The 20,734-nt window shown below is 58.8% G+C and overlaps 1 protein-coding gene across 1 annotated transcript in view; it reads left to right on the top strand.

Annotated features, from left to right (window-relative positions):
* The window catches only part of MYO7A (myosin VIIA), a 52,611-nt gene that overhangs the window by 12,037 nt on the left and 19,840 nt on the right, over positions 1 to 20,734 (top strand). The window contains exons 12-27 of the mRNA XM_028116010.2: positions 3,453 to 3,590; positions 5,335 to 5,493; positions 5,940 to 6,032; positions 7,977 to 8,071; positions 9,254 to 9,338; positions 9,886 to 10,104; positions 10,535 to 10,642; positions 11,486 to 11,695; positions 12,067 to 12,270; positions 12,529 to 12,705; positions 13,198 to 13,287; positions 14,728 to 14,855; positions 16,968 to 17,094; positions 17,884 to 18,003; positions 18,571 to 18,744; positions 19,592 to 19,819. Of these exons, the coding sequence (XP_027971811.2) occupies positions 3,453 to 3,590; positions 5,335 to 5,493; positions 5,940 to 6,032; positions 7,977 to 8,071; positions 9,254 to 9,338; positions 9,886 to 10,104; positions 10,535 to 10,642; positions 11,486 to 11,695; positions 12,067 to 12,270; positions 12,529 to 12,705; positions 13,198 to 13,287; positions 14,728 to 14,855; positions 16,968 to 17,094; positions 17,884 to 18,003; positions 18,571 to 18,744; positions 19,592 to 19,819 (2,355 nt within the window). The remainder of the gene's footprint in view (positions 1 to 3,452; positions 3,591 to 5,334; positions 5,494 to 5,939; positions 6,033 to 7,976; positions 8,072 to 9,253; positions 9,339 to 9,885; positions 10,105 to 10,534; positions 10,643 to 11,485; positions 11,696 to 12,066; positions 12,271 to 12,528; positions 12,706 to 13,197; positions 13,288 to 14,727; positions 14,856 to 16,967; positions 17,095 to 17,883; positions 18,004 to 18,570; positions 18,745 to 19,591; positions 19,820 to 20,734) is intronic.

Below are 20,734 nucleotides of genomic sequence, written 5' to 3' on the forward strand. Positions count from 1 at the left end.
CCTCCCTTTCCAGAGCACCTGGGGGCATCTGGAGACCTCTCCACAAACCTTGCTGTTCTGAGGCTTCTTCCCCAGGAAGGACCCTGGGCCTAGAACCCACTTATTGAGGAACTGTGAAGGGGTCCAAGCGAAAGACCCTGGGGACGCCAGAAATGGCTCGCTCTTGAGGGAGTTTTGGAGCACGGAGTTAGAACACAACAGTGCGCACTTGATCTTGATTATATCTTCTTTTCTGGGCCACTTACCTTTCTTACCTCCCTCACTCCTCACAGCACCCCTGTGAGTAGTCAGCGTGGTCCCCACGTTACCGGCAGAGAAGCTGGGGCCCAGAGAGGCCAAGGTGCAGACTTACGGTCACACTGTTTGTGACACACGGGACTTTGAGCCAGGTCTGTGTCAGGGAGGTAGGGGAACTTGTCCAAAGTCACACATAAGCGAGGGCTAAGGGGAAGCTTTGCAAGCCCCAGCTTTGTCTCTGTGAGCACCGCCCCTCGGAAAGAAAACCTGTGTTGGGACTGCTGGAAGCATGCTAGCTCTGTTAGAGGGACCTAGAAATCAGTTTGGTGAAGCGTGAAGTATTTAGTCACAGTTTATTGACGATAGTGCTTTATCTCGGGGTGGAAGCCCACACCCCCTCCTTCCAGCGATCCGAACCTGCATCCTCTGCCTCTCTCCAACCCGCAAACTTCCATCCTTTGACTCTAGTGTCTGCCTCCTGAGGCGGCCCTGGGCAGCCCCACCCCAGCCAGTGCTGCTGGAGGGACCAGCCGAGCCATGGGGACCGCGGTTCTTCCAGGTCGTCGAGCCCCCCGATTAATGTCTAACCCCAGTCACGTCCCCAGGCCCTGAGTCCATGGGACTCTTGTTCATGCTCTATGCCTGTGTCTCCCCAGCCCCACGCACGTCCCGCTCAGGTGTCTGCCCCTCAGATCCCTTCTGGGGAGTTTAACACTGAGCTCTGGACTTTCTACTCCCGCCTTTACCCCATTTCCAAATGTCTGCAGAGTCTCCCAGAAACCAATGAATATCAGAAAGGACCACCATTCCCCTCAGTGAAATAAAACCGAATCAGAAACCCCAGGGGCCAGGAGGTGAGAGTAGTGCCCCTTCCGCGCTCCCGCACTCAGACACAAAGGGGAACAGGGTGCCCATTCCGTGCCAGACATCGGCCTGCGTCCTGGGGACAGAGCAGTGGGCAAAACCGAAAACAGCCTCTGTCCTCATGGAGCTTATGTTCAGGCAGAGGGGAGAAGTCACTAATAAGCAGATAAATAAGTAGAAAACATAGTATGTCAGACGGTGATACATAAGATGGAGAGAAATTGAGGAGGGAGAAATGCCCAAGGTGGGGCTTTGCAATGTCGAATAGGGGGACCACGGGAAGTTGATAAGGAGGTCACAGAGCCAGCCATGCGCATCTGGAGGACGAACAGCCAGTGCAAAGCCTTCGGGCCGGCCTGGGGCCCCGTGGAGAGCACGAGGCGGGGGTGGCTAGAAGCGCCGAGAGACCGATCCTGCAGGACCTTGTCCGTCCTGGCGGGGACGTCGGTGTTCATGAGGAGTGAACCTGGGAGCCATTGCAGGGGCTCTGAGCGTGTTGGGTGGAGCGGCCTGGATTTGTGTTTTGACTGTTTTCCCCGGGCTGCCGGGTCGATCGTGGAGTGGAGGGAGGTGTGGAGTGTGGGGGACAGAAGCAGGGAGGTAGAACCCGTAAGACCAATATTGGATATGAAAGAAGAGGAGTTGGGGGCAGTTCTTAGAGTATGGAAGGGGCGGTCGGGAAGTGGATGTTTCCGGGGGCCCACGGATGCCAGGAGCCAGTTGTGCGAAGTGTTGCTGATTGTTAGTGTGCCAGGCCCTGGGTCCCCGCCAAAAACAAGGCAGACCTGCCTGTCCTTACTAGGCTCACGGCCCAGCACGGAAGACAGACAGACAGACAGACAGAAGTAGTTCCGGAGTGTTGATAGAAACCAAAGAAAAGTTTGTGTTGTGTATGTGCTGTATGGGGTGTGTGTGTATGTGTGTGTGTGTGTGTGTGTGTGTGTGTGTGTGTGTGTGTGTGTCAGTGTCTGTGGGGTGTGTGTGCTTGGGGCGGAGGCTCTAACGCAGGCAGAGTGAAGCCCAAACTGGCCAGCTCCCCGTGCGAGCTGCGGGTTGCCCGCTGCTGTGGCTGGATCAGGTTCTGGGACGGTCATGGGGGTCAGAGACTTGACATTGACCCTACCCCGATGCAGACACTCCCCAGCTTCCCTGGCAAATCCTAGAATATGTGCCAAATGACACTAACACAGAGACCGGACACATCTCAGACTAGCAAGTGTTTGCGGTTTCCTGGCAAGTTCCATTTCCGCCTGGGGTGTATGGTGTAACTTTTGTACGTGTTTCACACCTCTGCCTCCGCCACACACCTCACACCCCTACACCTGCCCACCTGGCTGGTAGTGTGCTACGGGATATCAGATAAAATTAGGTCTCACTTAAAATACAAAATCTTCCAATAATAATCAAGTTCACTGATAAATTCTCACACAGACGAAGCTGGCAGGGAAGTAACATCAAAATACTTTGGAATTGAGTCTGATTTCTAGGTCTAGTCTCGCAGGGTTGGTCTGAGATGTTCTACTTCCTGTTTGTGAACTAGGCCCTCCCCCAGCACCCCTGCCTCATTTCACAGCATTCTGAGATGGGGACCCCGACAGGAGACGGGGTGCTAGCCGGCTCACCCAGATAGCGGCTGGCCGGTCTGGCTCAGAGCCTCTGGGCCTCAGGGCCACCTGGTGGGAGGCCAGCTGTGTGCCTTCTCAGGAGGCTGATCTGGGCCTGCTGCTGACGGGCTCATCCCCCAGGGAAGGGAGAGGGCACAGACAGCACCCCCCACCCCGGCACACACACGGGTTCCCAGACTGCTGTTTACTGAGGCCTACTCTGTGCCCACCCTCGTCAGAGCCCTGTCGGCTAGTGAGGTGGCAGTGTTCCCGTTTAGGAAAGAGGCTCAGGGCTGTTTAGTGAGCTGTGCAAGATCACATAGTTAGGAGGTGGTGGGGCCGGGGTCTGAATGGAGGTCTGTCGGACCCCTCTCTAGAGCGGACCTCAGTGTCTCAAGGTGACCAAGTTCAGCTCCTCATTAATTCCCAGCATGGCAGAGTGGAGACTGAGAGGGGCTGGCCCTTGCCCAGAGTATTCCAGCAAGCCGGGGGTGGGTGAGGGGGGACCCACTTCCCGTGTAGCCCTCCTCCAGACCCAGGTCCCAGGCAGTGCCCCAAGGGGTGCATCTGAGGTCCAGCACCAGCCCAGATGAGGCCAGTCACAGGAAAACCCCAGTCACAGAAAAACCCTTGCTAGCCTGCTTCCCGGGGGCAGCTCCCCCTCAGGCCCGAAGCCTGCTGCTTCCCTTCCTGGAGGGATGGGGGGCACAGGTCAGCCCCTCCCATCCCTGTGGTCCGTCCCCCCAGGGCGCCGAGACCAGGAAGCGCTCGCCAACACTCAGCAGCCAGTTCAAGCGGTCGCTGGAGCTGCTGATGCGCACACTGGGCGCCTGCCAGCCCTTCTTCGTGCGCTGCATCAAGCCCAATGAGTTCAAGAAGCCCATGGTAAGTGGCCCTGGTCCCTGGGCCAGCCAGCCAGGGCCCAGCCTGGGGCAGGTGGAGGCGCCCGGCCAATGGGCAGGGTGCGGGCTGGGCTGAGACTTTGTCTTCTTTGGGGAATGGCGGGGCACCTGAGGGGCTTATAGAACCAGTTCCAACTTATTGGAGGTAGCAGGTGCCCTGGAAAGAGTCTTGCCTGCAGTGGGCTCCATGCAGGTTCAAATCCTGACTCTACCGCCTTTAAGCTGGGCTTACCTCCCCGGGGGGCATTTCATGCAATATGCATGCAGGCTGCCTGGCACTGGAGTCAGCTGTGCTTCTTGCTGTGGCCCTGAATTTGAAAGCCCCCTCTCTTTCGAGCCAGCCAACCACTACCTCCTCCTCGAAGCCTTCCCAGATTCCTCTGACTCGCTGGGGGATGTTTTCCTTTTTTGACTCTGCTGAATAACATTGATTGGGCCTTTACTGTGTGCCCAACAGGGCCAGAGTCTCTCCACAGCCCTATTCCACCTTCCCAACAGCCTGGGAAGGAGGGACCCGAAGGAGGGACCGACCATAATGATTCCACATTTGAGATGTGTGACTGCAGACCCAGAGATTGAGGGGCTTGAGGCTAGAAGCTGGAAGCCGGGGCCATCCCTCATTTGGGCCCTTTCTTTCCACAGCTCTGGGAGGTGTTGTTTACCACAGAGCTCTTCCCAGAGGCCGGTCTGGGGAGGAGGGACGGAAGGAGGGAGGCCAGGGCTGGGCCAGGGAAAGTGCCTGGAGGGAGAGGAAACAGGTGTCGGAAGCCAGCCAGCTGTGTGCTGGCCCTGCCCCCAGCCTGAAAACATTTCCAGAGTGGGCTGGCCTGTCCCCCATGGGGCCCAGGACTGGGTCTGCAGGGGTATGAGGGTTACAGAGGGTTCTAGCTCACCCTCTAGGGCAAGAGGTCTGGGGGGAAGGAGGCCAGGACCCTGCCAAGGTAGTTGGGTACCCTCTCTCCTGATCTCAGATGCTTCCAGAACCTTCTCTGGGCCCACACCTCGGCATCTATTGCCTGAACCTTAGCAGCAGGACCTTCTCATTGGTCTCCTGTCTCTTTGCACCAGTCCCCCTCCTGACTGCAGTGAGAGCCAGTGGGTCTCAAATGGTCGCTGGTTACTCCCTGCTGCCTCCCCAGCCTGGCCTCTGAGGCCCTCTCCAGTCCCTCCATACCTGCTGCCATCACAAAAACAACTCTGTGCCCATGAGGAAAATTGTCTCTTCCTTAAGGCATTTTACCGCCAGTGGCCAGAAAGTTGTTGGAAGAGCTACAAATGTACTGTGGCTGTGATATGAAGGGCACTCCCTGGGGTTGTACAAGCGCCCAACACCTGCACAACCATGACCTCGACGTGCATTAGCCTCCTCAGTCCCCATCAAGTCCCCGAACGTGCCCTGCGCTTTAGGCTTCCACACTTTTGCCCATGTGCCCCCTGCCTCCTCTAGCGCCCTTTCTCCTGACAGGGTTAGAGCCAAGGCTGCCTCCTCCATGAAGCCCCCTCAAGATATCCCAAGGGGAGTTAAGCTGTTTCTCCTCTGTGCCCCCAAAGCATGCAGCTTGCCCCGTGTGAGGGTGTCATTCCGTGCCGCTAAGTAAGTTTGAGCGGCAGGTCTGGGTTCAGTCTGCCTTGCTGCTCTTCCGCTGTGTGGCTGGGGAAATGCAGAGCGGGGCTGAGCTCCCAGCAGGGGCCTCCAGCGCTGATGCCCTTGGCTCCGTGCCTGGCAGCGGTTCGACCGGCCCCTGTGTGTGCGCCAGCTGCGGTACTCAGGGATGATGGAGACCATCCGGATCCGCCGGGCGGGCTACCCCATCCGCTACAGCTTCGTGCAGTTCGTGGAGCGCTACCGGGTGCTGCAGCCCGGGGTGAAGCCCGCCTACAAGCAGGTACAGGGCTGGGGACAGAGACGGCAGGAGGGACAGTCCCAGCTCTGGCCTGGGCCGGGCCCTGGTTTTCTCATGGGGACCGTGTGCTGGGCTCGACCTTAGCTCGGCCACCTCCCGTATGGCTGGGAAAGTCAGGGAGGAGCCAACAGAGGGCTTCCAAGGGCTTGGATCGCTGTGCTCCACTGGCATGGCCTTCACGCGTGTGGTGTAGTGGACGAGGCCAGGGCTGCCCAGTGGGGCCTGGGGCGTTAGCCGTGGAGACGGTTTTGCAATCATCTGGCCCAGCTAAGGAGAAAACTGAGGGTCAGAGAAGGCAGGACCCGGCCAGGGACACACGGCATGGCAGGGGCAGAGCTGGAGCCAGAGTCCTGCCCCCTGGCCTTGGGAGGGACACTCAGGGGACCTTCTCACGGGTGGGGCTGCCCATTTCCTTGTGCACCCCCTAGGACGACCTTCGGGGGACGTGCCAGCGCATGGCTGAGGCTGTGCTGGGCACCCACGATGATTGGCAGATTGGCAAAACCAAGATCTTCCTGAAGGTGAGCATAGCCTCTGTCTCTGGCGGCCTTGAGGATCTGTGATTTCCCTGTCACAGGGAGGTTGGGGTCCTAGGGGCCTCTGCAGAGAAGCTGCAGCATCAGGAGGTCGGTGCTGGGCCTCTGTGGTCTTCCTGCCCTGCGGTCTGTGATAGGGAGGGGGACTGGTTTTAAGAGCATCTGTGATCTGGGGGGTGAGGTCAGGACCCTGTGGTTGGTCATCTGCCCTGGAATTTTGGGCAGCTCATTGGCCCTTTCTGAGCCTTATTTTCCCATCTGTAAAAATGGGATGTGTTGGGGGGAGGGGGTGGGAGGGCTCTTGAGTGTATCTTTAGGCCCCCTCCTGTGATTTCTGGCCAGGCAGGGTTCATCTGGGCTGTGGTAGGCCACATGCTGCCCCCTTCCTCTGTCCTCTACAGGGGCCTGTTCCCACCCTCCCTGAGCAGCACCTGGAGCTCCATGGGGCTGGACTTCAGGATGGGGCAGTTGGGGAGGGGGCAGGGCTGGGAGCAGGAAGCTGGGCCATGTGGTGTCTTGGCCTTGGAGTAGAGCTTGCTGGGAATTGGCGGTGGCCCCGGCAGCTGCAGCAGGGACAGTATGAGCTCCCTGCCTGCCTTTCTTCCCCATTTCCATTTCCGCTATCCTGGGCAATGGGCAGGGCTCCTTCCTCTGGTGGGTGGGTGGGGCCCTGGCCGTTGGGGATAACAGCTGCGGGAGGGAGGGAAGAGGGGAGCCGGCCCAGAGCTGGAGGGAATCTGGGGTGGAGTCTAATTCTTCCCTGGCTGAGGGGCCATGGGCCAGTCCCTTCATCTCCCCAGGCCTTCATTTCCTTGTCAAGAACACATGTCCTCTATCTCCGGCCTGCTCAGATCACTACTGCCATCTGCCAAGAGTGTTCTTTGTGCCAGGTCCAGGTGGGGCTTTTTATCCAGAATCTTGTTTAGTCCTCACAGCGGCCCTGGGACGTAGGACTGTCACGCCCATTTCAGAGGCTCAGGGAGGAGAAGCCAGTTGCCCAGGTGGCGCACTGACCTGGAGTGGAGAGCAGGGCCTCTAGTCTGTGTGGGGAAGGGAGCAAAGGCAGGCAGCAGGACGGTATCCAGTGCCAGAGAGCTCTGAGGACCACCCTTGTCCCCATCCTCACCTCCCTGGGCTCTCCAGAAACGCGGTGTCATTTCGAGAGCCCAGACATCTACTTCTCATTCATTCATTCATTCATTCAGATGGCCTTGGCTGAGCTGCTGCTCTGCTAGGCTCTGTCCATGGTGATGTGGTCTGGGATTAGCGGATGGGGGTGGCTCTGCCTCCCCAGGGCAGGGCCCCTGTCTGCCTGGTTCACAGCAGCTCCCCTCCACCCAGCACTTAGCACCGTGTTGGCGCCTGTAGACATTCCGTTCATCTCTGTTGACGGTATGAGGAGGTTTTGTCTAACTGGAGTGAGAAGAAGAGAGGCCTAGGGAAGTCAGCAGGGCCTGGGTTCTGGAAGACCTGAGTACCAGGCGGGAGACCGGGCTTGACCCCGGGAACTAGGGGAGTCACTTTAAGGTCACCATCAGATTCATGTTTTAGGGGGGTTCCTCCCCCTAAAGGAGGCCCGGAGCAGGAGTGACAGAGGCCAGGAGAGAAATGGCAGGGCACAGGTCAAGGACCCATGTAACAGAGACATTGAGCAAAGTGGGGGCTTGGGCAGAGATGGCCATAGGGATGAAGCCGGTGTGTGAATGGTGGGGCCTCTGACCCCATCCAGTCAGATTAGGCTCCTCCTGTGCCATTTGTCCTGCCCCGGCCTCTGGGAGACAGCCACAAGCCGAGTCTGTCCCCGTGGCCCTGGGAGGCATGGGGGACAAGGGAAGGAAGGAGGGCCTGTGTGAGGCAGCTTCAGCCCGGGACTGAGCTGGGGGCCCTGAGAGGAGGGTGGGGGTGCAGCTCAGGAGCTCTGCCCTCCAGGACCACCACGACATGCTGCTGGAGGTGGAGCGGGACAAGGCCATCACGGACAGAGTCATCCTCCTCCAGAAGGTCATCCGGGGGTTCAAAGACAGGTATGTGTCAGGACCAGCTCTCCCATCTCAGCCCTCAGACAGATGTGTGTGTGTGCTGGGCTTGCCCCCGTCCCTGGCGTGAATGCTAGGAATAAACACATACACCCGTGTGCAAGGAGCAAGCGCATGTGTGCATAGCATGCACACATGATCGTGCGAACCCTGACGACTGCAGGCACGTGACTGCGCCCCGTCTGCCCGGGGACGCAGAACATGCCCCTCCGTACCGTCACGCACGCGTGGCTACGTGAGGCGCCCAGGTGGACACTCCTGTGTCTTGGATGCGAATTACATAGCGTGTCCCGTATTGCACGTAAGGGGCACGTGTGCAGCTGTGACAGTTCACAGTTGGGCAGGGCTGGCTCTGGAGTGGGAGTTGGGCTCCACAGAACTCTACAACCTGCCCCTTGAGCAGTTCATCGGGTCGCTCCCTCCCTCTCTCCATCTACCGTCTGTCCATCCATGCTTCAGTTCATCTGCCCTTCTGTCAGTTCTTCTGTCCGTGCGTCCATCCGCCCATCTGTCCATCCCCTCCCCCAGCTCTCGCTCGCTCATGCACACACAGGCACTGGCTCGCTGGCTCCCTCACACGCGGGCATACCCATCCTTCACTCCTCCACTGTTCACTTCTACAGTTAGCAGACACCTGCTGTGTGAGGTGTGGTCTCTCTGTCCTCCGTCAGGTCACAGGTGACTGTCATCCTGTATGAGCGGCCTCAGGTGTGTGTGTGTGTGGGGTCAGCGCTGTGCTCACTCAGAGTCTGGCGGAAGACATGGGCTCTGGCCCCAAACTCCTTGGGTCTTACTTTCCTCGTCTATAAAATGGGGAAGTTAATAATAAGTGATGTTCACTGTGTTCAAAACTCCTAATCTTTATATTATTTCATTTACTTACTATTCATACATTTCTTCATTCAGTAAATACCTTCTGAATGCCCACCTTAGTGGGCATATGTGACAAGCCTGTGAGGCAGGCAAGGCAGGTATTATTGTACCCATTTTACAGATGAGGAAGCTGAGGCACAGAGAAGTTGTGTGCCTTTGCCCAAGGTCACACAGCTGGGAGACGCAGAGCTGGGACTCAGCCCTGCTCTCCTGATTCCAAGCCTCACCAGTTCCCTGGCTGCCACTGGGCACGATTTCTCAGCTCTGAGATCCTCCTGTATCATGTTGCTCTTGCAGATCTAACTTCCTGAAGCTGAAGAATGCGGCCACACTGATCCAGAGGCACTGGCGGGGCCACAACTGCCGGAGGAACTATGAGCTGGTGAGCCTCCCCAGGGGGCTGCTCCTTGCCCCACCAGGCCTTTGAACCCGGCCCCGTTGCCATAGCAGCAGGGGTACCTATGTCCAAGGCCTGGTCGGCCTCCTGCCACTGCCCTCGCCAGCCCCTACCGTTCCTCCAGCCCAAAGTCCAAGTCTGCTTCTTCTAAGTCTGGAATGTTTTGATGGGTTGGGAGCACCTGGGCCATTAGAGACCGGGGAGGGGGCTAGGAGCGGGTGTCACATGACCTCTGCCGAGTAACTGGCCTGCAACCTAGACTTGGGGCTGGGGATGCAGACGGGAAGGAGACTGACTCCTGGTCTGAGAATGGGGGCCCACTGGGGGAGGGCCCTTCAAGGGATGCCAAGGCCAACTCCCTAGAAAACTCGTCTGAGAGGAAACAGAGCTTCACTCTGGGGAGCCCTAGTCTGAAAGAAGACAGAGCTGTGTTTGGGGCGGTCCGAGTGGCGCCCCGTGCCTCGACTGTCCCGTGGGCAGGGCCGGCCGGGAATGGGGGCGGCAGGCTCTGAGCTGCTGGGTGTCCCTGCAGATGCGGCTGGGCTTCTTGCGGCTGCAGGCCCTGCACCGCTCCCGGAAGCTGCACCAGCAGTACCGCCTGGCCCGCCGGCACATCATCGAGTTCCAGGCCCGCTGCCGCGCCTACCTGGTGCGCAAGGCCTTCCGCCACCGCCTCTGGGCCGTGCTCACCGTGCAGGCCTACGCCCGGGGCATGATCGCGCGCCGGCTGCACCGGCGCCTCCGGGCGGAGGTGAGGGCTTTGGAGCCCCAGGTGGGGCGTGTCCTCTGAGGGGTGCTCCACCTCAGGCAGGCAGATCACCCCCACTTATCGGTCAAGGCCTATGGAGGGGATCTAGGATGCTGCCTCCTCTGGGGAATGCACAAAAGTGGGATCACACCCCTTATTGCCATCCTCCCCTCCCAGGGCAGGGTCTGGGGCCCCAGTCACTCTTGTGGTGAATCCAGTTTGGTTTTAGGAATCAGCAATGCCCCCAATCTGCCGTGTGACCTGGAGAAGTTCTCGGATGCCGCAGTTTCCCTATCTGCCGAATCATCCGGCAGGGTCACCCCCGCCCCCCCCCCCCCCGCCTCCGGCCCAGAGCTCCGGCGGGGTGGGGTGGGCCAGAGCTGACAGAAAGCACCGTGACGGTGCCCACCCAGCTGGCTGCCCCTTCCCTCAGTACCTGCGGCGTCTGGAGGCGGAGAAGATGCGGCTGGCCGAGGAGGAGAAGCTCCGGAAGGAGATGAGCGCCAAGAAGGCCAAGGAGGAGGCTGAGCGCAAGCATCAGGTGAGCTGAGGGGCCCAGCCCCCACGTGTCCACTCACTGGCTCAACAGCACTGGTGATCCATCATCTGTCCATGCAGCCTGCCTTCATCTGCATGGTGGGTGCCTGGGCCTGGGCCGGGCCTGAGGACAAGGGGCTGTGGCTCTGGAGGAAGAGGGTCCGTGCCCTCGGGCACACTTTTCCTAGCTGGGAGAGCACACGTGTATAAAAAGCCCGAGCCAAGGTGAGAGCACCCAGTCCGGGAGCCCCCAGCCACATGTGGCTGCTGAGTGCTTGAAATGGCAAGGGGCTCTAAGTGTAAAAGAGACACTAGATTTTGAAGACAGTTAAAAAAAGAAAATACATGAAATCTCTCAGTTCTATTTTAAAAATAATAATTCCATTTTGACAAAGTATTTCGGAAATATTGGGTTAAATAAAATATATTATTAAACTAGATTTCACCTATTTCTTTTTACTCTTTTAAACAAAGCCACTACATACACGGCTTGGACAGTGCTGGTCCAGAGCCTCAACCCAACGGCTGTGGGATTTCTGGGTTGGTGTGGTCCCCTCCAGCTGGGAGGTGCGAGTTCCCCGCTAAGCCCTGAAGGGCGGCGGCCTGCTCTGGGCTTGTCCGGAGGCTCCTCTGTGGCCGGGTGCTGGGCATCTGTCTGCACTGGACGGTGAGGGCGGGGTGGGGCGAGGCGTAGGCTGGAGAAGCCCGAGGCTCAGTCCTTGCCAGCAGTTAGGAGAGCCGCGGTGGAGGTCGGGACTAAGGCCTGCCTGCTGCCGGGGCTCTCCTGGGCTCCCCGAGCAGGGCCTGCTCCCTGAGGCTGTCGCCCCGTATCCCGCCGACCTCCCAGGAGCGCCTGGCACAACTGGCTCGTGAGGACGCGGAACGGGAGCTGAAGGAGAAGGAGGAGGCTCGGCGGAAGAAGGAGCTCCTGGAGCAGATGGAGAGGGCCCGCCGCGAGCCCATCAACCACTCGGACATGGTGGACAAGATGTTTGGCTTTTTGGGGACTTCGGGCGGCCTGCCAGGCCAGGAGGGCCAAGCACCTAGTGGCTTTGAGGTATCAAGCCGGGGACAGGGGTGGGGACAGGACGCAGGGTGATAGTTCTCCCTCCTTTGGTGCCTCTTTACATTAAGGTCCCCCTGGTCCCCTCTGAGCAAAGGGCAGCAGTGATGACGTGCGGCCCCTGCCCAGCTGTCAGCTAGCCGTGTGACCTTGGGCCAGTCACTGTCTCCCTCCAGGGCCGTTCACAAACTTTCCTTCATTTGTGTACGGGGGACGTACCACGTGCCGGGCTCTGTTTGCGTCTTGAACAGCATGACACAGTTCCACCCTTGTGCAGGAAGAGCCAGCCCCACGGGGACAGGCTGGGGGGCTTTGGCCCAAGTCTGCTCCCGCAGCAGGGCAGGGAACCCCTCTGGCCTCCTCAGGACCTGGAGCGTGGGCGCAGGGAGATGGGGGAGGAGGACCTGGACGCAGCCCTTCCCTTGCCTGATGAGGACGAGGAGGACCTCTCCGAGTATAAATTCGCCAAGTTCGCCGCCACCTACTTCCAGGGCACGACCACACACACCTACACCCGGCGGCCGCTCAAGCAGCCGCTGCTGTACCACGATGACGAGGGCGACCAGCTGGTGAGGGCTGGGGCTGCGTGGGGGCCCGGGGTGGGGGGCAGGTCCCCGGGGGCGGGGGAGGGCGGGACGAGGGCTGACCTCACCCTGGTGCCCCGCCTGGGCCAGGCCACGTGGGCACAGTCTCAAGGAGCAGCGGAGCACCCTGAGCCGGGTGGCCCTCCTGCGGCCCTCTCCGGCCCCCTCCCCAGACCCCCGGGCTATCGAGAAGCTCAGCCCTTTGCGGCGCCTGTGCCCTCTGACGCGCGGCCCTGCCCCCAGGCGGCCCTGGCGGTCTGGATCACCATCCTGCGCTTCATGGGTGACCTCCCTGAGCCCAAGTACCACACGGCCATGAGTGACGGCAGTGAGAATATACCCGTGATGACCAAGATTTACGAGACCCTGGGCAAGAAGACATACAAGAGGGAGCTGCAGGCCCTGCAGGGCGAGGGTGAGGTGAGGCCCGGCTACCACCGCGCCCCCCCACCCCCCGCCGGTCCGTCCGTATCCTCCCAGGCCCATCGGAACGGCTGCCCGGCATCCCCAGCCTCAGGGGGCTCCCCAGAAGGCGTGTCCTAAAATGTGCCTCTGCCTCACCTCCCTGACCCCCACTCTCTGTCTGCTCGTGGGAACAAATGTGTGCGCATTTTGTAAACTGCAAAGTGCGCCTCAGGATCGGATGAGGCCTTTGCAGTCGGAGCCAGCCACAGCATTGACTCACTGGGAGGCACCGGGCAGCTTCCTACACTTTTCGGAGTCTCCATTTTCCCGTCCGTCACCTGGCTGGGGCAGGGAAGTGGGAGACAAGAGGGTGGCCGCGTGGGGTATGCCTCGTAAACGCTAGCGTGGAGGTGAGCCCACCCTCTGGCCGGCGCTCCGTTGTCCATTGCCCTTGTCATCATTACTCGTGGCCCAGGCGCTTGACCCTGACCCCTGTGTGTCCCGCAGGCCCAGCTAGCGGAGGGGCCGAAGAAGCGCAGCATGAGGCACAAGCTGGTGCACCTGACCCTGAAGAAGAAGTCCAAACTGACGGAGGAGGTCAGAGCCGACCCTGGGCTGCCCGAGGAGACGCAGGCTGGGGCCAGGCTGGACTCGGGGACCATAGGAGTGGGAACAAGAGCAGCGGCTGCCTGTTCCCAGGGGCTTGGGCTGGACTGTGTGGGGAGCCCCTGGGCAGACGGGGGTGTGGGGAAGGGGGCCGTGAGCTCAGGCCGGGGCTACATCCGGGAGGGCTTCCCAGAAGAGGGGACTGGAGAGCTGGAGAGGGCTGGAGTGGCACATGGTGAGAGGGAAGACATTTCCTGCCAGCGCAGGGACCCAGTGCATTTGATCCAAGGACCTTTCAGACACTGCACACTTTCTGGGGGTAAGAGTGCCCATGGGGCATTAATGCTACTCATTTGTTTGAACTCTCGTTTAGTCACCTGGCCTTTCCTGAGCGCCATCCTGGCCCGGTGCTCCGGGATTGTGCAGGCTGGGAGGGCAACAGACACTAACCGAGGCATCGGCAATGCAGGGGACTGGCTCCCTCATCCCCCTACATTCCCACACATCAGTCCCTCTGCCTAAAATTCCTCCTTCCTCTTTTCTGCCTGGGCATCACCTCCTCCAGGAAGCCTGCCCAGACCCCTCTACATTAGAGTCATGCTCCTCCTCAGGGTTTCCCGAGCCTGCTTTGCCTCTGCCATTGTCCTTTTTCCCATCTGAGGTTCAAATCCAGTCCTGCAGCCACGTGGCCCCAGATTTGAATCCCGGCTCTACTGCTGGGTATCTGGGTATCTGAAGGGCTCAGGTTGGGGGGGGGAGATGCCCACTGGTGGGCTCCAGGGAGGATGGAGTGAGAGCACCGCTGTGGGTGCTCCATAGAGGTGAGAACCTCCTCCACCGCCCCCCCGCCCCGCAGGGGCACCCTCCTGCTGCTCACCCCTCTCTGGGGCTCCAGGCAGGGTGCAGGCTGGTGCAGTGGGCTGTGTGGAGCCAGAGAGGAGAAACACATCTGTCAGAGCCCAGGCCTGGAGCTGTTCACATAGGGGCCAGGGCACCAGGGATTGGTGAGGGTGACTGGGTGGTTGGACCCAGGGTGTATTCTGGGTGTCAGAGTTGTGTGTGGATTTGTGGCCCACCCTGGAGAGATAGGGGTCCTACCAGGAGTCAGAGGAACAGGTCCCTGTCCTGGCTGAAAGGGCTTCCCTGGGGGAGGGTGGGGAGGGGGGTCAGGAAGCTTGCAGAGGAGCCTTGTCCCTAGTAGGTGGCACCAGGCCAGTGCTGCCCAGCTGTCTGCGCATCATCGATCCGACGTCAGTTCTGCACAGGGTGGGGGTGGGACAGGGCTGGGGCCATGACCGTGGTGCGGAGCCAGCCCTTCTGGCCACTCTCAGGATCTGCTCTCCAGGGGAGTGGGCAGACTCACACATGTGGCAGGGCCCCTCCTCACTTTTCCCTGCCCGGGCCAAGCCTTGTCCCCTCTCTCTGGCCCAGGTGACCAAGAGGCTGCATGACGGGGAGTCTACCGTGCAGGGCAATAGCATGCTGGAGGACCGGCCCACATCCAACCTGGAGAAGCTGCACTTCGTCATTGGCAATGGCATCCTGCGGCCAGCACTCCGGTCAGTACCTGCGGAGCTGCCGGCTCGGGAGGCACCCAGCGCTTCTCAGAGTGTGGCCCTGAAGGGTTTTTGGTGGCACAAGTTGTGGCTTTGTCACCTTGGCGATGGGTGAGGCCAAACAGGCCTGGGTTTAGCTCCGCTGCTAGTCATGTGACCTTGATAGAATTATTTCATCTCCGTGAGCCTCAGTTCCTTCATCTGTAAAGAGGGAATAATCATAGCACCTACCTCATAGGCTTGTGGGCAGATCGGTCTCTGGAGAACGTGTAAGACAGGACCCGCATGGTAGGCACGGTTGTTCTCATTATTGAATGCATCTCCTGCCGTAGACCCATTCCTGTCAGCTCCATCCTGTGGGCAGGGTTCCTGCAGGTAGCGTGCCTGGGAAACCTGCAAGTGCCTCCTTTGTTCAGGTCCCTGGGGTGTTGGGGAGGAGATGGGATGATCTAAGAGTCACCAGGAGCAATAAAGGAATCAGCTCAGCTAGGTCAGCGGAGGGAAGACAGATAGGACTTTTCTGAGGACTCTATCAGCACAAGACGGTCAGTTAGGAAAGCTGATCCCATGAGTCTGTGCATACTGGCTGGGAGGACAGCAGGTTGGGGCAGGGGCAGGGGGTTGAGCCCATTTTACTGATGGAGAAACTGAGGTCCAGAGAGAGGAAGAGACTTGCCCCAGGGCCCTAGCCTCCCAGACCTGCCTTCCAGTCAGGCCCCCTTTCATTGCTGCTGGAGGCCTCACCGGAGATGGTCAGGCACCCAGGGCCACCTGCCTCCGGGAAGAAAAGGTAGCTGCCCAAGGTGTGTGGAAGGGGCAAGAATTTGCCTCCCAGTCATCTCACCATCAGACCTAAAGTTGTCAGTCCTGGAGAACACAGTGCCAGGAGCCCTGGGCTAGGAGTCAGAAGGCTGGGTGTTGAGTCTCTGAGGGACCATGGCTAATCCCTCCCTTCCCTTGGCCTTAGCTCCCAAATATAGGTGAGAAAGCTTTTACTGGTCTGTGACGAGATGGGAAAAATATAACATTGTTTCTAAAGCTAAACTTGATTTATTGAAAGAACTGTTCTTTGTTCTGAGATTTTACGCTTTCTACTTTCTGGATATTAAAATTATGTTCATTTCATGAAATGGTTGTGACACAGATAGTGGGCAGATTGTGTACAATATGTTTTAAATGACCTTGTTTGTGATGATAAAAAGTGAGCAACCTCATAATTAATTTTGCGGTTGCACTGGCCCCTGAACCCTGAAGATGGTGGCGCCACTGGATCAGATAATCCCTCCTTCCCGCCCAGGCCTGCCCTTCAGAGAGGGAAGCGCGGCCGTGAGTGCCCCCTGGTGGTCACTTTGTCATCGACGCCCTGCCCTTGGCCCTGAACGCGCAGGCAGGCAGTGGCTTCACCGGGCAGCTAGCCTTTATAGAGGATTTACTGTGCCACGGGCTTTCTAAGCCTTTTCTCATTTTTCTTCACAGAAAGCCTGTAAGGAAGGTTTTATCTTTCCCTTTAAAATGGAAACAAAACAAAACTACCTTCACTGCTTTGATCTGATTACAAAAGTAATACATGGCCACTTAAGTACTGTATTCAAACATTATGGAAAAATCACAAGTGAAAGTTGAAGCCCCACCTCTTCCACCTCCCAGACCAACTCCTCGGACGTGTTTGCTGTTTCTGCTCTTCCAGTTGCCATCAGTAGAAATTGTAGCTGCTGTCCCGACTGGGGGCCAGGCTTGGAGAGGCGAACTCACCTGCCCAGGCCACCCAGCTGGTGAGGGACAGGGTAGGGGTAGCCTTTGCTTCCCATTGAAGTGATCACCAGCAGCCGTGGCCGCCGTGCCCCAGAGCAGGAGGCGCACCCCTCTCTGGATTCTGGGGACCTGGCTGTGGAGCTGGATTGGAGGCAGGAGCATGCTTCATGCCTGATGCGCCTGCCTCCAAAGCCAGACCCTCTTCTGGCTGCGCAGCCTTCCCGGGCCGGCCCCACGCCGCCACCTCCTGGGTGGTCTGGGGCAAGCTGGAGAGGACAGCATGTTGTGTGTCCCACCTGTGGCCCGGAGGCAGGAGGGGCCGGGCTTATCCTGAGGCTGTCTCCCCTCCTTGCTTCTCTGAAGGGATGAGATCTACTGCCAGATCAGCAAGCAGCTGACTCACAACCCCTCCAAGAGCAGCTATGCCCGGGGCTGGATCCTCGTGTCTCTCTGCGTGGGCTGCTTCGCCCCCTCCGAGAAGTTCGTTAAGGTAGGGAGGCGCTTGGCCTCCTGGGGCGGGAAGGGCGTCAGAGGAGAGAGCCAGGGGAGGAAGCGCCGCGGGGCTCGGCAAGGAGGCCCTGCCTAGGCCATCTCCTCTCAGGCCTACAGTTCCTACCGCCTTGTCCTGGCCCGCCCTCCCTCCCTCCCTCCCCCCGCAACACCGCCCCCCCCCACCCCCCCCCCCCCCGCCCCCCGCCCCGGACTTCCAGCCCTTGGCTCTGTTCTCCTTCAGCCGCTTTCTATTTATGAGGATGCTGAATTTGACAGCAGCAGCTCCTGGACCCTCCACTTATGGTCTTGGAGCAGGCACTGTGGTTGATCTCAGGCCACTTTCTTGACTGCAACTCAGTGCCAGGCCCTGGGCGCTGGGGACACAGAGGCAGACAGAGTGGGTCACAGCAACACCGACCCTGCTGGTCGGCGCCGTGAGGAGGAGAGTGCTCTCCCAGCCAGGAGGAGTCAGGGAGGTGGGCCTAGCGATTAGGCTCGGTGAAGAGAGGGGGAATGGTATGTGGGGTGGGGGCAGAAGGCACGGCTGAGACCGGACAGGGTGAGAATGTGGTGGCCTTGATGGCAGCCTGAGGCACATGGACTTGATCCCAAGGGCAGCAGGGCTGAGCCCCGGAAGCAGTGGAGGGATGTGGATGACTGGGCCTTGGGCAGGTCCCGAGTGTGGATGGAAGGGTTGGAAGTAGGAGACCTGGTGAGGCCGCTGTCATGGTCTCAGGGTGGGGGGGAGGCTGGAGTGGAGGCCTCTCAGCCGGCCCTCTGTCTGCAGTACCTGCGCAACTTCATCCACGGGGGACCGCCTGGCTACGCTCCATACTGTGAGGAGCGGCTTAGGAGGACCTTCGTCAATGGGACACGGACACAGCCGCCCAGCTGGTTGGAGCTGCAGGTGTGGCTCCTGGCCCCACCCAGGCATGCGAGTGCACGTGTGTGCACGTGTGTGCATGTGTGTGTGTGTGTGTGTGTCTAGTGCACCCCAGTGCCCCAGAAACATTCCCCACTTTAGGATTCTATGGTTCTTTAAGTTCTGGAATCCCAGGCTTGTTGGAACAGGAAAGCACCCAGTGGGCTCCCATCTGTTTTTTAGTCAAAGTGACTTGGGGTTCCCTCTGTGTCTGAAGAGCTTCATCTGTAACATAGCAATGATGACACTCACTTCCCGGGGACTTGTGATGGTTGCATGATGTGAGGGCAGAAGCCCCTGGCATGTGGCAGTGCCCAGCCTCCCAGCCCCAATGCCCGGGCTCAGGGACCTTAAAGGTGCTGTCAGGGTGGGGAGCACTGCAGGGCTCCCTGGGCACCTGTGACCAGCCACAGGTGGTGTCCTGGTGGGATGCTGGGGTCCGAGGCTCTGGGGCAGCTCCAGCCCCCTAGGAGCAGGGAGCCAGGAAACCCAGAGGGTGTGAACTGGTCTGAAGTGAAAAGATCCCTACAAACACTCTTTGGTCATTTTCAGGCCACCAAGTCCAAGAAGCCCATCATGTTGCCTGTGACATTCATGGACGGGACCACCAAGACCCTGCTGACTGACTCAGCCACCACGGCCAAGGAGCTCTGCAACGCACTGGCTGACAAGATCTCGCTCAAGGACCGCTTTGGGTTCTCCCTCTACATTGCCCTGTTTGATAAGGTACGCCCCCCCCCCAACCCCGCAGTGCCCCCTCCTGGCACCACCCTGGCTCCTGTTCTGGGTCCACCACGCATTGACTCAGGCCATCTTGGGCAGTTACCTACCTTCCAGAGCCTTCATTTCCTCTCAGCCACTGGTAACTCTGCCTCTGCCCAACTCATTAGGACTGTGGAGAGCACCTAGAATCTGGTCATACGGTGGTAGATGGAAACCCAGAGCTCACTTCTGTCACATACCTGGGAGGGAGTCAGCCCTCCCCTGGTACCGGAGAAAAAACATGGCAGACATGGACTGGGGTGGGGGGGCATGCAACTTCTTAGTCTCTGAGATTCAGTTTTCTCATTTGCAAGTGGGAACGTACGTTTCTATCAGGTTTCTATGGTGGTTTCTGTTCGCTTCTTAGTGGTGACCCGGGGCACATGTGGGCCGGGGGGCAGGTGATTTTGCCTCCACACTCAGCAATCCCGCAGGCAGCAGTGATGCTCCCCTCCTACCCCACTCTGGCAGGTCCAGGGACAGAACCATGTTGTCCGATAGAGTTTGCCTGGGAATTTTTCTCACCTACAGATCGCTCCCGTGTTTTCAGGAACCATTTGTCCATCAGAGTTTCATGTAAGGCTTACACTAGGAAATGGGAATGCCCCTGTGGCTGTGCTGACTCAGAGAGCCCATGGCTGGGATCCAGAGGTCTGATCTGCTTCCCAGGTGACCCGGTCACATCCCTGCTTTTCTCTGAGCCCTGGTTTTCCATTTGAACAAGAACAGTTGGCACAGTTGATAGCTCTTTGTGAGTCCTTCCCTGTCTGCTCATCTTTCTGCTGGGTGACCTCCAGCCCTGTGCCCGCAGGTGTCCTCCCTGGGCAGTAGCAGTGACCACGTCATGGATGCCATCTCCCAGTGTGAGCAGTATGCCAAGGAGCAGGGTGCCCAGGAACGCAATGCCCCCTGGAGGCTCTTCTTCCGCAAAGAGGTCTTCACACCCTGGCACAACCCCTCCGAAGACAACGTGGCCACCAACCTCATCTACCAGCAGGTGGTGCGAGGGGTCAAGTTTGGGGAGTACAGGTGTGAGAAGGTGAGTGACAGTGAATCTTCTGCCTGAGCTTGCTCGGCTCTATTTTCCAAATTTGGGCTGAATGTTACTGTCTGTGACCCACTATTAGCTTATGTGGAGTTTAGCCCGACCGAGGCTTCTTCTAGATGAACACTGCCCGTGGGAACAAGGGCTCTGAAGCCTAGTGTGAACCCTGCCGGTGGAAGGTGTTCACACTTCTGCAGTGCTCGTGCATGGTACAGAGTCCGTGCTTCAGAACTTGCTACGTTGTTCTGCGTTCATCCAGAAAACCCTGTCTTAAAGGAGTAAGAGATTCACTCGTATAGGCCAGAGTTTGCAAATGTGTACTCTCTTAGTCTCCTTTTTAGAGGACAGGAGTGATACGGAGTAACTCGTGTTGTGTTATTTTATTTTTGATGGCGGTGATGATGGTTCTCATGGTGCCCAAGATTCTGTTGGTGATTGTGATGGGGAATAAGGGTGGGGGTGATGGAAAAGAAGGGGGTGTTTGGTGGTGGCAGTGGGAACAGTGGAAGCAGCAATGGTAGTGGTGACGATGGGGTGGCGCTGGTGGCCCGGGATGGTGCCAGGTTGGTGATGGTGAAAATGGTGTTGGTGGTAATGGTGGTGGTGAGCTGATACTCACGCAGAAGGTGTGAGTATGGCCGTGTCAGTTGTTAAAATTCTGAAATGCTTTGAACGGCCTGGGAAACATCTACTGCCTTCAAGACACCAAAGAGCCTTTCTCTATTCCCCTTCTGCCACAGCCCCGGTGAGCCCCAGGCTGCTGTGTACCGCCCCAGGCAGAGAAGGGGCAAATGCCCAGTCCCCATCATCTGGCCCTCTAAAGCCTCTGCAGCATAGCCTCCTTGTTGCTCACTACTTGGCTCATCCCAGGGTGGGGTGGTGATGGAGATGGTTATGTGCTGCCCACCC

The sequence above is a fragment of the Eumetopias jubatus genome, unplaced genomic scaffold, assembly GCF_037043125.1.
Source record: "Eumetopias jubatus isolate StellerSeaLion01/CBP00866 unplaced genomic scaffold, mEumJub1_p1.0 scaffold_13, whole genome shotgun sequence".
Classification (NCBI taxonomy): Eukaryota; Metazoa; Chordata; class Mammalia; order Carnivora; family Otariidae; genus Eumetopias; species Eumetopias jubatus.